Below are 13,786 nucleotides of genomic sequence, written 5' to 3' on the forward strand. Positions count from 1 at the left end.
TCAAAATGTCGCTGAAAACGCCAACGCGGATACAGTGATGTTGCTACTCGCCTAACTCGGATCTCGTCGTCTCCCTTCGAGCCCTCGAGCCTCGCTCTCTTTCTCTCCCCTTCTCGCTCTTCCCCCTAAACTCCCCTTTCCCTCTCTCTATCTCCCGATCTCGTTCTCGACGAGAGCCAGGCGGCTCTACGATCTTATAGCGAAGAGAAAGAGAAGATCGCGGGTGCATCGATTACTCGCGCGTACAGGTCACCCGGTTTGTTTCCCCACATTTGTTTCTCTACGCGCGTCGTCGTTCGCGTCTCGTCTTCGGCGGCGGGATATCTCTCTTCCTCTCCCCCCTCCCTCCCCTCCGCCGCTGCCGCCGCCGCCGCCGCCGCCACCGTCGCCCGTTTCCTCGGTTTCCCTTACAAGAGCGACGGGTTCCGGGGGAGGCACCTCGATCGTGAAGCCTCGCGCTTCTCGATATCACGCTCCAGGTATACTGTTGACAGTGGCGGAAGGGCAGCCTCCTTCACTTCCACGAGAGACGCGCGGACAGTATGTACCTTCTGCATTCACGGTGAAATCGGCCTCGTCACACTCGACACCTAACTCGATTCCGACCTTTTGTTCGCGCTGCGCGCCTCGGTCTCTTTCCCTCCTTCCTTTTATGCCCGCACCTCCCCTCGCGGTTATACTCACAACTCGCAACCGTTAAACGCTCGCCTTCGCACCGATCCCAGCCTAGATTAATAGTTGGCCGCGGCTTAGGTAGTCGGACTCGACGTCCTCGTCTAGCGATCGCGAATCCACGCAGGACATGCACGGAGTCGTCACCCTGACGAGTGAGTCTTTCTTGTTTTTCGAAGTGACGACGGAAAAATTTCGAACTCTGTCGACCACGACTCCGGTGCGATGCCGATGCGATAAAAAAAATGGACTCGATCGAGTGCAGTGATCACTGATCGGTGAAGACCACAAGTAACCATTGCTCAGCATCTCGTCCAGCATCTTTACGCAACGATTTGCAAAAGTGCTGTTCTCCTTTCGAACTCTCCGTCTAATATCCGTCGAGTCTTCTTCCGAATTTCCTGCCGATCCCGTTTCTCGATCGAAACAGTCGATTGACCCCAAAAGATCCCGGTTGAAGTAATCGGAACATTCGCAACGAGTAGTGATCGCGCGATCGTTTTCTCCTCGAGATACCGCCCTACGAATAATTCACAGCGAATGCGAAAACGCTTCGTCAGAATGAATCTCGTGACGAAGCGCGCGTCCCGCTCACGTAAGAATCTAAGAATCGTCGTTTTATCAGCGAATTCGAATTTGGAATATCATCGGATGTTCCGCGCGGTCCGTGCCCGGTCTTGTCTCGTCGTCGGGTGATTATGTTCGATTTGTGTTTCGAGTGCTTGCAACACATTCGTGTAATCGTCTTCGGACTCTTGATAGACCTCGCTGAGGAAAGTTCGTTGACTTGGAGTTGGGATTCGCTATTTAAACAAGTTCTGCGAGAAGGAAACAGCTCGTACAAAACTTCATTGTTTGTTGTGGGTAAAATAAAACGCTTTAGTGACACGAATACATTACGGAGACTGTGTATCTAGAATGATTAACCTCCCTGTGTTCCATATTTTCCAAGTCATGAATTGCAATAATAATGCATTTTTAATCTCCTTCATCAAGTCTCTTTACTTAAAGAGACGCTAACACAAATGATATGTTAGTGATAAAAAATATGTATTTGCTTGAAATCGGTACTTTTTTCTAAAAATTACAAAAATTATTTTTCATGTCAAAACATTGTTTATCAGGATATATTTATATTATAATATATTCTGCTATTGTAGGAATGTTATTCTTAAAAAATATGTTAACATGTTTTTTTATTATAAAATATTTGTTATGTAATCTCTTAAAATTTTTAAGAATAAAATATGGAAAAATTATATACACGCAGCATATCTGTTTATCTAATTCTGACAGAGAACTTATGTATAGATCTGTTTTCTGTGGCTGAACTAGTGTACACTTTTGGAACTTAAAGTGAGAAAGATATACATTTGATATTTGTTTAAAGCGAAGAAGACAGTTCCAGAACAGCCTAGTGCACAAGAACAGAAAACAGACTATATATTTTTGAATCGTGTTTCATATATTATTATTCATATGTATTATTATTGTGTATATATTATTGTTTGATGTGGAAGAAACATGTTTGTTTTACTTCAGGTTTTGGATAAACTCGTTTATTGAAAAACAAAAAAAAATGGTGTCGACACGTCAGTCAAGTAACATGGGGAGTAGTGGTGGCAGTGGATTAGTTGGTGAAGTAGAAGTAAATTCGTTAAAAAAGCAACCTTCTGTAACAGCTGGCACATCCAATAATGGAGCCACCATTGAATCGCGCAATTTGAATCTTCTGGATTTACCTGTCGAAGTCCTTGAGAAAATCTTTGGCTACCTAGGTTTCAATATGGTAGCCCATATGCGTTTGGTAAGTATCAGTAAATTCAAAGTGTTTAATTCACTTTTCCTAGTGGAATTACTATAGCAAATATTCTATTCATAGGTTTGCCATCAACTGGACCGCATTTGTGGATCAATGCTAAACTCTACGTTTCAAAAGCTACAAGCTCAAATGTTAAGCCGTTTTCAGGCTATCAAAGCGCAAATGCCCAGACGCGAGTCTGCGCGTCGAAATCATCCGTTAGCATGCGAGTCGGATATTATTGAAACTCTACATATGCGGCTTACCCTGCTGCAAATGAGTTTCGGCAAGCACATTGAACGGAAGCATTGCTGCTTCTTCCCCGGCGAGGTAAGAACGAGAGATGTAAAATAAAATCTAATGTTATATGTTAGACGTGGCACTAGTAAGATTAAATTTACTTAAACTTTTTTTTTAATATTTTTTTTATGTTTCTTAGATATTTCCAGTTTTTCGAATGCATTCTTTTGCCATTATATGCCATCATGTAGAAAATAAGTATAGGTATACTAAATTTGTTAGCAATAGCTCTTCTTAGAATAATCTTTTACAATTAGTTCTTACTTTCCAAGTTTTCCGTAATTATATTCAAACCCATAAAAGCATAGAAACGGCAATAAAAATAGTATTGCTGTTTTACAGATTTTAGATGAAGTTTATCGCATTCTCCATTATATAAAAGTTACTCCGAAATTACAAAGACCTTACAAAGTCACAGACGAATTGTTTGATCTGAGCACCATGGCTATGGAATATTTCAAGGAACACATTGAACCAACATTACCAGAAATACCTTACTTCGGTGCTGATTTTCTGGATCTTGCAGGAACATTCTCTTGTAAGCCGATGATTCAATACTTATACCTTTGTAATATAATTTTATTGTAAATTTTATTGTCGCAGCTTCTAGTAGCGTGAGCAAACCATTTATGTGCCTGGATTCCACGCCCTTGACCATTGGAAATGGAAAAACGGGCAATGCTGGTGAAGAAGAAGGTTCTTCGTCGCATTGTTCAGATGATCCCGCTCTTTTGGAATCCAATGTATCACCACCACAATCGAACATGGTTTTACGAAAACGAATTCGCAAGATTAAACAGGGCATGAGACGATACAACAGTCAGCTAACATTGATGCGTAGGGATTTGAAGAGTTGCAAGGCGAAAATTGCGGATCAACAGAAACAAATCGTAGAATATGCTACTCGATTGGATGATAATGACAAGAAGAATGAGGAGACGTCACGAAAATTCAGCACACTTCTACAGGTATATACATTCAAGGGATTTTTAAAATAAAAGTAAACATTTAATTTGTCATATGTGAAATTTGCTTTATAGCTTATTCTTTTAAATTGTAATTGGTTGCTTCATTCTCAATTCTCATTAGAAATTTATATTCTCATTTTATAAATACAAATTACAAATTTTATTTTAGGAGTTGAACAAGTGTAAAACTGAGCTACAATATTGGCGCTCCAAGTCACCAGCAATACCAGTGTGTGTAGGTTGTGGTCAGTCAATGCCAGTCCCTACAGAAGATTTACAAGCTTTAGCCAATCAGGGAGTGCTGCCGGATGCGTTTGGCGAAGGGCACGACTTCATTCCCATTGCGGATGCTCATAGTCCCACCGAAGTGGTACAGCAATCTGTAGTTACGCAATCTCCGTCGACGCCGACAGTGGACATGGCACCCCCAAAGGCTCCCGTGCCTTCAATATCTTTTAAACGGAGATCTATCGTGGAAGAAACGTCGGGCGATGCCGCGAAAAAATCACGTCGCACTGCCAAGTCTCGTCAGGCTAAGCGCTCAAAAATATAAATTGATAACACTGATCATGGTACAAATATTCAACCAATCTTTAATGGATTTCCGAAGATAGGGACTTTCTATGGTTTACGCGCGTTTCTTTATGTCAGCAAGCCGATATGATCTTAGAAGAGTACAAAATTCCTTACCGAACGTCCTGCATCTCGCGCAACGAACATCGTTTTAAAAATTTTAGCCGTATCGATTGCCGCGATTGTCAAGAACGCTAGTTGATTTTTCGATTATTTCACGAGTTTATCGTCGCTGATAATAACGACGCACTTTAATGAACATTCTAAAGAAGCCTAACCGATCATTCGCTTTGCTCGTAAAGCAACGTCCAACTTTCTTGAATTCTTATTAAATTCATTTGTTTTTTAATTATCATTGCCGCGATACACTTGAAGACGATAGAAAGTTGAAATCATGTGTCATGTTTGTGTTTGTCATGCATTTAACAGCGATATCGCACGAAAGAACGTACTAAATAATATTATGGCGACAAACATTCGCCTTCCATTTTGCTCTTCGATCAAAAATATGCGATTCTCGTGTTATTTTTAAAATAATATATCCTTGCTAGAATGTTGATTGGATATCGCGTCTTCAATATTTTGATCGAATAAGACAATATAGGAATAGAGAAGGCATTAAAATTTCATAAAGCAACTTATATAAATCGAATTTTGTGGTGGAAACCAAATAATTTTTAGAAAATTGTAAATTAATTCGAGCATTTAAACCACATTCTATATTAATTGAATCGGTATAAAGCGAGTAATTTTTAGAAAATATGTTCGAGTATTTCAATCGCATTCTCCATAATATAGCTTGCGAGTAACTCATACATAAAAAATTTTTAGATCGAGTTTTTAAAGGAAATTTTATTTCGTGATATTGTTAAAAAATATCACGGATTAAAGTATCTGGGATAATTGATTTCGATTGCTGGTCCGGTATTACAAATACATTAATAGCTATATCAATTTGTTTTGATTCGTTATACTTGTTCGAATTAGAAAAATTGATATTTTTTTACAAGCAGTAAATGTTTTATCATCTAATTGTATCATTTATATTCACATGCATAAATTGAATGAATTCGTGTGGCTAGAAAAAATCAAAACAATTTTATGATAAAAGTATCATCCTAATATTAAGACGCGGAACAAGAAAATATCGAAGAAGAATTTAAATTCTACTAAAGAGCAAAATGTTGATACTTGGAAAGGTGTTAGTTTATTTTTATGAATACGTCATTTTACCAAAACAATTATGAGATGGCGTACACATTGCAATATTAATAGAACTAGATAATTATTTATAGGAATGATTCTATTTAGATAAAAGAATATTGGGTATCATGCCATTTTTGTATATTATTGTGCGGAAAAATGAAGTTTTGTTATGAATAAAATTAATAGCATTTGTATTTATGAGAGTAAATTTAAAATGGGGGACGTTCACATTTATAAATTATAAATATCAAGGACATTTGCAATCGGCTGCGGAAGTCTGATGGTTTACCTTACGCGATAAACAATTATTGGTACAGTAGGAGCAATTAATGTCTTATTTGCACCGATTACCCAATTAATCTCAAAGCAGCGTAGTTAGATATTGTGAGTTATTCATGATGATACTTATTAAAAAATGAAAAATACAGATAAATATATAAGTAAATGATACTTTATATATTACAAATATGTATGTACATATGTCTATATATATGTACATGAATGTATGTACGTATACATAAATATGTATATACATATATTTGAGTGGTACTTGCCAGAGGTGTGCATACCACACGCAGAAACACTTTAGTTTAAACTTTAATGGAACAATAAGATATAACGATTAATTAATTAATTAAACAATTAATTAATTAATGATAAAATAATTGAAATATATATGAAAATATATATATAAATATAATGTAACTATAATGGGAAAACGTTGCGGTACGCATACGTGTGAGGTGAATGTGTGATATGTATGAGAATAATATACTAAATTTGAACTTTGACGAGAATTTACGATGTGATGCTTTATCGATTTAATCGCGGGAAAGTGACCTTTATCCGAAAAATATAAAATACACGTGGGGCGTTTCTGGTTGCGAACGAGTATGTAAAACTTCACTTAATGTTACGTTGAATAGCGCATTGCGGGGGCGGGCATAGCCAAATCGTACGTGTCGGAAATTTCGAAACGCTTGTATGTTCACTTGCAAAACGTCGCGCGCGACCAGCAGCGGCGTATATCACGAACATCCGTAGGATGAGACCATCCAGAAATTCGCATCGAGACTCTGTTTCGTCATTCAGGCCCCTAAGAACGAACATATAGATCCAGGATCGGCATCTACAGCGGCGAATTGCATCAGCATAAGTCAATGTCAATTTTGGTTGGCTGGCGAACTTACATGCTTTGTAATTCATCGAGATTTTTTAAAATTATTTTACAGGTGATATCTGATATCTGATAGTTTTGTGATATCCCGTATAAAAAGGACCGAGCAAGTTAATCATTAATATGCTATCGGTGCAATCCAGCATAAAAATAAATCGACAACTTATCCTCTATTTGCACTTCTCTTAACTCAAAGAGAAATTATCAATCTGGCAAATTATCCACCCGGATAGTCGATACAAATAAAAAGTTAATTTAAGAAGGTTACATTAGCATACAATATGGAGTTCTAATTATCTAGTATAATTGTTTAGTACTAATTTTGGTTAATTCATGTGTATTTTTACTTAATTTATATGGTAATGCTTGGATAAAGAAGGGACAGAGAATCGCCAACCAGAGTTGGGTGACTCGGACCGTCTCGTGCAATTCAGCCTAAACATACCTCACATATACATATATATTATATGTAATATAATATACGATAATATATTATATATAATATAACACCTTTAACGACGTCTTTCACTTGGCGTCGTTTTGAACAGTTCACGCTCCTCTCTTTCTCGGCTTTCCGACATAATCCGTCCCCGAACGATACAAATGTAGAACCGTGTACTACGCATATTATGGATCTAAGGTAGACGTACGATCGAATATAACAGTGAATATGCGAATTAGGAGTAGAATAATTTTCTAGACGGTAGAGAAGTGCTGTGCGCGCGGGAGGAAAGGGAAACGAAAGGGAGGAAAGAAGGAGAGATATATATATATATAGATATATATCTTGGAATTACTTGCTTCACCCCGAAACCTTGCTATCTGCAAGCGTATTAATGCAAGCAACAGTCCTTGCCTCAGGTACACAATAGACAAATACCCATGATGATACCGAAATCGTGTACAATTCACGGAGACAAAAATGATGATATAGGAACACAATTTGCCAGCGCTACAGTGAGGTGCGCTGTAACGCCGAGGAATAACAGATACATTGTCTTAAATGGTTTTACGTGTATTAAAGCGATTGTAAATATATATATTAGATACACCTTATAATAAACATAATTTAACATATCTAACGTTCTAACTTCATCTATCACGCGCGCACTACTTGAAAAACTAAAATTTCATATATTTCATACTTAATTATTTTATCATTATTTTATTATATAATTATTGTTATTCGTAATGTGATAAAAAGGGATCTTGTAAACTCTGTGTTCATTTATATTGTAATCTTCTAAAATTCGTAAATTTTTGTTTAATTTTAATTTAATTTTTCTTTTAATACAAGTCATAAGTTTTGATAAGACGTCTTTTTGCAGTTCAACTAATCATCTTTTATAACAGATCGTTAATTACATTGATGTTATTAAATTGTATTATATTGTCTTATGTTATATAATACTTTCAATGATATAATTAGATTATCAGTCTCGTGTTTTATTAATCATTATGAAATAATTTCAAAGTCATATGATTGTTTTATAAAAATGTAATACCTAACATGTATATATTTTATATAATTAATTAATATACTAAATAAGTCAAAAAATTAAGAAATAATCGTGGTTTTCAAGTACGAAATGTGAAAAATAGTTTTTTCCTTTTTGTTTATGTAATTCATCAAACCACTGTTAGGACTAAGATTTTTTCAATTCTGCTAACGAGATATGGAGTCTATTAATATTCATTTCTACAAAATAGATTAACTTGTAGATTAATTTATTCTCAGATTAACTTGTCTAATAATTAAAAACAGATAAAAGAAAGTTAAACCGAGAAAAGTTGATCTATGTTGAAGAATTGAACAGGATAGTTTTTATGAAAACAGTCAAAGCGTTTTTCACATAAAACAAGCCTATTTCAACTCTAGAGAGAAAGAAAAAGGCGAGAAAGATTAAACTGAAATGAGCAGATGCATCAGTATTCTTTTAATTATGTTTATTTTGTATTTCTTTCCTCTTTTAATGTTACTTTTCTCTTTTATCTTTCAATTGACTGCGCGCTCGTTCCGTCTTGAGCGGAGAAAGTGCAACATAGCGCGGCTGAAAGTAACTAGTGTTACTCACTAGTTTTTCCATTTCCGTCAAAGATGGTAGAAACCACGCAAAAGTATCATTACGGGACGAATACGAGTATCGTTACGAGATCGTTCGCGGTGTCGTGATCGAGTGTGACCGAAGAAAGAATCTTGTGCAATCTAATGTGCCTTGACCTTCCGAAATTTTCCTTCTTTACACATTTAAATCTCGAGTCGATCATCTTATGATCATTCTCCGATCATAACCGTTTCATGTACGCGTTTTGATTTCCTGCTGCTTTAGTAAGAGGTAGTTGGAGTCGCGCAAGACCGACCATGGCAGATTCGTTGCACAAGGATGGATATGAGAATCGTGAGTAAATAGAGAAAAAGAAAAGAAAACAAAGCTTTCCTTTCTGTTGTCCTATCGTGCGATTTTCTGCACGCTTGTTCCTGGTTAACTGCCCCGTCCTGTACTTCCTACACTCGGGAACAACTTGCATTCGGTTCCTGGAGGATGAAAAGCGTAGAAGGCGCAACTCCAGGTGGAGAAAAAGATACCAGTCATTCGAGTCCATTCACCGATCATGGTGCATCCAAGTTCAACCATTATATTCTTTGAACGCATCCTGACTATTCCTGACGTTCACTTTTGATGCCGTTGCATAACAGTTCCGAACGCAGCCATTGTTCCTAGATGATAGAGAAGGGGAAAAGCGTTCCCCACTCTGGAATTTCTTCGTGCGCAGTTGAATCTGCGCAACCGACCACGTGATTACTTTCGTGTTTACATGTATACAGTGCGTCTGCTAACATCTGCTGACAGTGCTGACACTTGCATGTCGTGTTTAGCCATTCATTTTCGAAGCACTATTTTGACCAATTTTTAGCTGCATTATGTTCATATTTTTTTTATTTCAAAATAAAACGAATATATATTTGGAAAATGAACGTTAGCCGTATTTTTCTGTCGGATTTTTTGTTTTATTGAAAATGCGTCGAACGAATACATTAAGACTTGAGGTGAGGAGAGTAAATAAATAAATAATATTCCTAAATAAATAGTATTCCAAAAATAATTTTTTAATTGCAAAAATAAAAATTTTTCATTGTAAAAAATGCAAATATAAAAAAAAGGAAAATCGGATAAGTAAGCATATAAAACAGATACATAGGTATGTAAAGGATTTGGAAAGAAAAATGCCAAGTGAAAGGCAAGAAAAGAAAGCTTAAATCTATATAGTAACGTATATTATTTCATTTATTTATAAAGAGATGGCTGTGAAACCACTACATCGTTATCTATAGGTGTATAACTATCACCTGCCGTTAAGTGATGATAATTCTTATCATTGATTAAACTAATCCTTAGTTTAGATAGAACTAGTAAAATGTAAATAATGTAGTCATTCTTGTATTGTTACCTCAGAAAAATAAAATATTTATAATACAAGTTTTTAAAAAATTTTTGAAGTATTTACCAAATTTTAAAAATAGATTTTTTTTCATGTAAATAAAAAATATGTAGAAAAGACATATGATAAGAAACATATATCAATATATTTGCAAATACTTAGTTTTTTATGTACAGTCAAATGTGTTTCAATTAATTTGATTCCATTTGGGCTTACTTGATGTATCTTTATTTTTAAAATATAATTATAGAATTGTTACTGCTGACATTTTTTAATTCCATAATTGTTTCCATCTTTTATCTTTAAAACACAAAAAACTACACTCTGATTAAAACTATATTGTATAATCATGTATTTGAATTAAATGTATATGTGCGTATTGTATGTTTGTTGATAGCAGCTAATTTGACGATGCGTGCTAGCAGCGGTAATGTAGAACCAGACAATGACATGAAACTGGAGCCGTCTAGTCCCACAGAGAAATATACCTTCTCCCGTTGTAGCAGCACAGGGTCGGTTCACACGCCATCTTCTTCCGCACATAATACAGGTAAGTGCTTGTTTTTCACCAAGTACTCGCTCAGTAATATAATTGACTAACTGACGAATGATATGTTCAGAAGATGAAGATAGCGATAACAAAATAAGCTATAAGGAGCGCAGGAGAGAAGCTCACACGCAGGCTGAGCAGAAGAGACGAGATGCTATCAAGAAGGGTTATGATTCTCTTCAGGATTTAGTTCCAACTTGTCAGCATACGGACTCCTCAGGCTATAAGATTTCCAAGGCTACAGTACTTCAAAAATCTATCGATTACATACAATTTCTATTGCAACAGAAGAAGAAACAAGAGGATGAACGTAATGCGCTGAGAAAAGAAGTCGTCGCGTTGCGCATTATGCAGGCGAATTACGAACAGATTGTCAAAGCACATCAGACGCAACCAGGACAAGCAGAATTGCGTATCTCGGACGAGATGAAGTTTCAAGTGGTAATGGAAATACTTTTTATTTCTGTTAAATAACCGCAATTATGATTACTATATGATTTGTATTGTGTTGCAGTTCAAGGCAATAATGAATCGCCTTTTCGAAACGTTTAATATCTCTGTAGCTAACTTTACGGAATTATCTGGCTGCGTGTTCAGTTGGCTGGAGGAACAATGTAAACCTCAGGTAAACAACTATATTTTTTATACGTCCTCTATTTTATTTTCTAAATCGTATGAAATTTGATTTAAATATTAATTTCTTAGACTCTACGCCAAGTAGTACTCTCGGTACTACAACAACTCACAGTCGCTGACAATCAAATCAGCTAATCAAGTGCATTTTCGAGAAAGGTATCCGCGCGTCTGCACAATAGCAGCCTTTACTTGAACAATCTTACCTGTCGATTTTGTTGAAAAACTTTCAAGATTATAGTTAAGTATGTACGTGTAAATAAGTACACGGTCCAAAAAGGTAAGTGTTCGTTTAAGAACAGAAATGAACGGTTAGCTTGGCGAAAGCACGCTCTAAAGACGAAACAGAAACTTAATTTTAAATATTCAAAATTTTAATGCAACTCAAATACAAAATATAATTGTACAACTAACTTTAGGTTTTGACAAAATTTGAAAATGATATTTATTATTCAGCATGGTATGTCCGATTCTGACTTTGATTCACTCTTGAACCTTGTGGATAAACTTGAATGATGTATTATGCTGGAATCAACGGTAAACAAAGAAATAATAGGAAAAGCAGATGAGGAGGGGTGTAAATCCCAAATCTTCGCATATCGTGAAACTTGAGCCGATCATCAAGTTTCCAAAGAATGTAAATGGGACGTTCGCCTGAGCCGATCATCAGGCCCCATGAGAAAGAAGTTATTTGATTACTCAGAGCGAATCGTCAAGTAATTCTGTCCGAGCCAGATCATCGGACACCCATTGGTGGTAGCGACCCACCGCCTGAGACCGTTCGTCAGGCAAACATGGAATAATGGATACGTGTGATAGAGACACGTATCAGATTGATTCTGTGCAGCAAGAAGCAAAGGGATCTTTAATGATCTTACCTTGAATCGTTTTAATTGATATGAACAATAAATGTTCGAAAGGGCGTGATAAGGTATCAGTCTTCGGTTTCCTTTTTGACATATGTGTGAAAACGTTGACGTTACCAAGGGAATAATAATAAAGAGCGGAAGGAAACGAACAAGGGACGCTCCAAAGCGCCTGCCAATCTGATCGCGCTCTCGATCATGCGCTGTCGCGTTAAGCATAAAAGAAAGTTGTGCTTGCGGCGCGTTATTTGAATTGGCTGTGTTTGACGTATTCGAGCTTGCTTGAACAGTAAGAGTCTTTAAAAGCGCGAATAATAAGAATATGGGTGGACTGGCCCATCAGGCAACCAAGGAAAATGTAGCTCTTAAGGAAAGGCGCCCTTGCGTTAATAGAAAAAAATTGAGAACGAGAAAAAAATATGTGATGCATTTTAAGAAAAGCTATAATACTTTTCTTGGAGCACATCACATGAGAGTGATTCTCTTGAAAGGCACATTTTTTATGCCCTTGTTAATTTTATCAACACTATTTAATTTCAGTCATTGAAGATATGCATTCTAGTAATAAATAATGACTATAAGTAATACCGGAAACTATTTTTCAATCAATTTCCATAAGCTAAATTTATATGGAAACGTTAAACGTTTGATCTTCGAAGCCGTGTCTCCAATGTTATTTTTGGCTTTTGCAGTGTTCTTTTATTGTAACATCTAAATTTCATCATATGCTTGACATAATTTTTTTCATTACATTTGTACTATTTTAATACGATTTAGGAAAATTTAGTATATCAGTCCCAAATCTATGGTGATGATCAGTACATATTCATGATTTAGTACAAAGAAGTACAAAACAGAAATGAGTACATAATTTTGTCGTATTGGCAATTCAAATATTTGTTTAGCGGCGTTTAGAAAGTACAATAGTTGAAGGAATAATTAGTGGATATGCAATGCATATGCTGCAACAGAGGAAAAATACAGATTTTTTTTTGTTTTTCACTTTGCATTAGTACACTGGCGCTTCTTATTTATAGCGTTTTCTCTTGGGATACACTGGGTGCAGCCTCGCATCGCACCAGTGTATCCCAAGAGACGTCCCTTTGAGACGGTGTAGCAAAATCCTACTTTGTGCATAAAATTTGCACTACATCGTAGCCACGGAAACACGGTACACCGAATGAGTTCGTTTACCGCAAGCCATGGAAACACGATACACTATCTGAGTGTTGCTCTAGTGGGGCGATAGTGCAGCCAAGAGAAAACGCTATTAAAATACAGAGCCCCCACTACCATTTGCTTGATGCCATTTAAAATGCCTTGAATAAGAACGCGTGCAAGTTTGTGCGTTCAAATAAAATGGCAGAGTTAAGAGCGCACGCAAATCCGTATACACTAGAAATCGTGCAAGAATGTCGAATTTTCTAAATTTGAAAATTTCAGAAACCAAGCAAGAACGTAATAAAAAAAACACAAATTTTTACTTTTGCTCTTAAACGTAATTAAATGAAATGTGCGTTTAAGAATGTATATAAAGATGTAACAACAATTTTACCTTCACGCAAATCTATACTCAAGCATAAACATAAGAGTGTGTGA

At 36.3% G+C, this 13,786-nt stretch overlaps 2 protein-coding genes across 5 annotated transcripts; both read left to right on the plus strand.

Annotated features, from left to right (window-relative positions):
- The first annotated feature begins 73 nt into the window (after positions 1-73).
- On the plus strand, positions 74-5,064 carry dmpd (F-box protein dampened). 2 transcript variants are annotated; one of them, XM_018510489.1, is made up of 6 exons: positions 74-540; positions 2,215-2,479; positions 2,555-2,803; positions 3,116-3,311; positions 3,377-3,741; positions 3,911-5,064. In XM_018510489.1, the coding sequence occupies exons 2-6, from the start codon at positions 2,252-2,254 to the stop codon at positions 4,292-4,294; spliced, it is 1,422 nt and encodes a 473-aa protein (XP_018365991.1). In that variant the 5' UTR covers positions 74-540; positions 2,215-2,251; the 3' UTR covers positions 4,295-5,064. The 2 variants fall into 2 exon arrangements, with proteins under 2 accessions (XP_018365991.1, XP_018365990.1); XM_018510488.1 differs by lacking the exon at positions 74-540 and adding an exon at positions 1,312-1,532.
- Positions 5,065-8,783: 3,719 nt separating this feature from the next.
- Positions 8,784-11,662, plus strand: bigmax (helix-loop-helix-leucine zipper transcription factor bigmax). Of its 3 annotated transcripts, none has more exons than XM_018510492.1 (5): positions 8,784-9,096; positions 10,536-10,688; positions 10,762-11,129; positions 11,203-11,313; positions 11,394-11,662. In XM_018510492.1, exons 1-5 carry the CDS (start codon positions 9,060-9,062, stop codon positions 11,457-11,459), a joined length of 735 nt encoding a protein of 244 aa, XP_018365994.1. In that variant the 5' UTR covers positions 8,784-9,059; the 3' UTR covers positions 11,460-11,662. The 3 variants fall into 3 exon arrangements, with proteins under 3 accessions (XP_018365994.1, XP_018365992.1, XP_018365993.1); XM_018510490.1 differs by having other exon boundaries at positions 8,786-9,096; positions 10,759-11,129; XM_018510491.1 differs by having other exon boundaries at positions 8,787-9,096; positions 10,539-10,688; positions 10,759-11,129.
- The last annotated feature ends 2,124 nt before the right edge of the window (positions 11,663-13,786 follow it).

This window comes from Trachymyrmex cornetzi, unplaced genomic scaffold (genome assembly GCF_001594075.2).
Source record: "Trachymyrmex cornetzi isolate Tcor2-1 unplaced genomic scaffold, Tcor1.1 scaffold335, whole genome shotgun sequence".
NCBI classification, from domain to species: domain Eukaryota; kingdom Metazoa; phylum Arthropoda; class Insecta; order Hymenoptera; family Formicidae; genus Trachymyrmex; species Trachymyrmex cornetzi.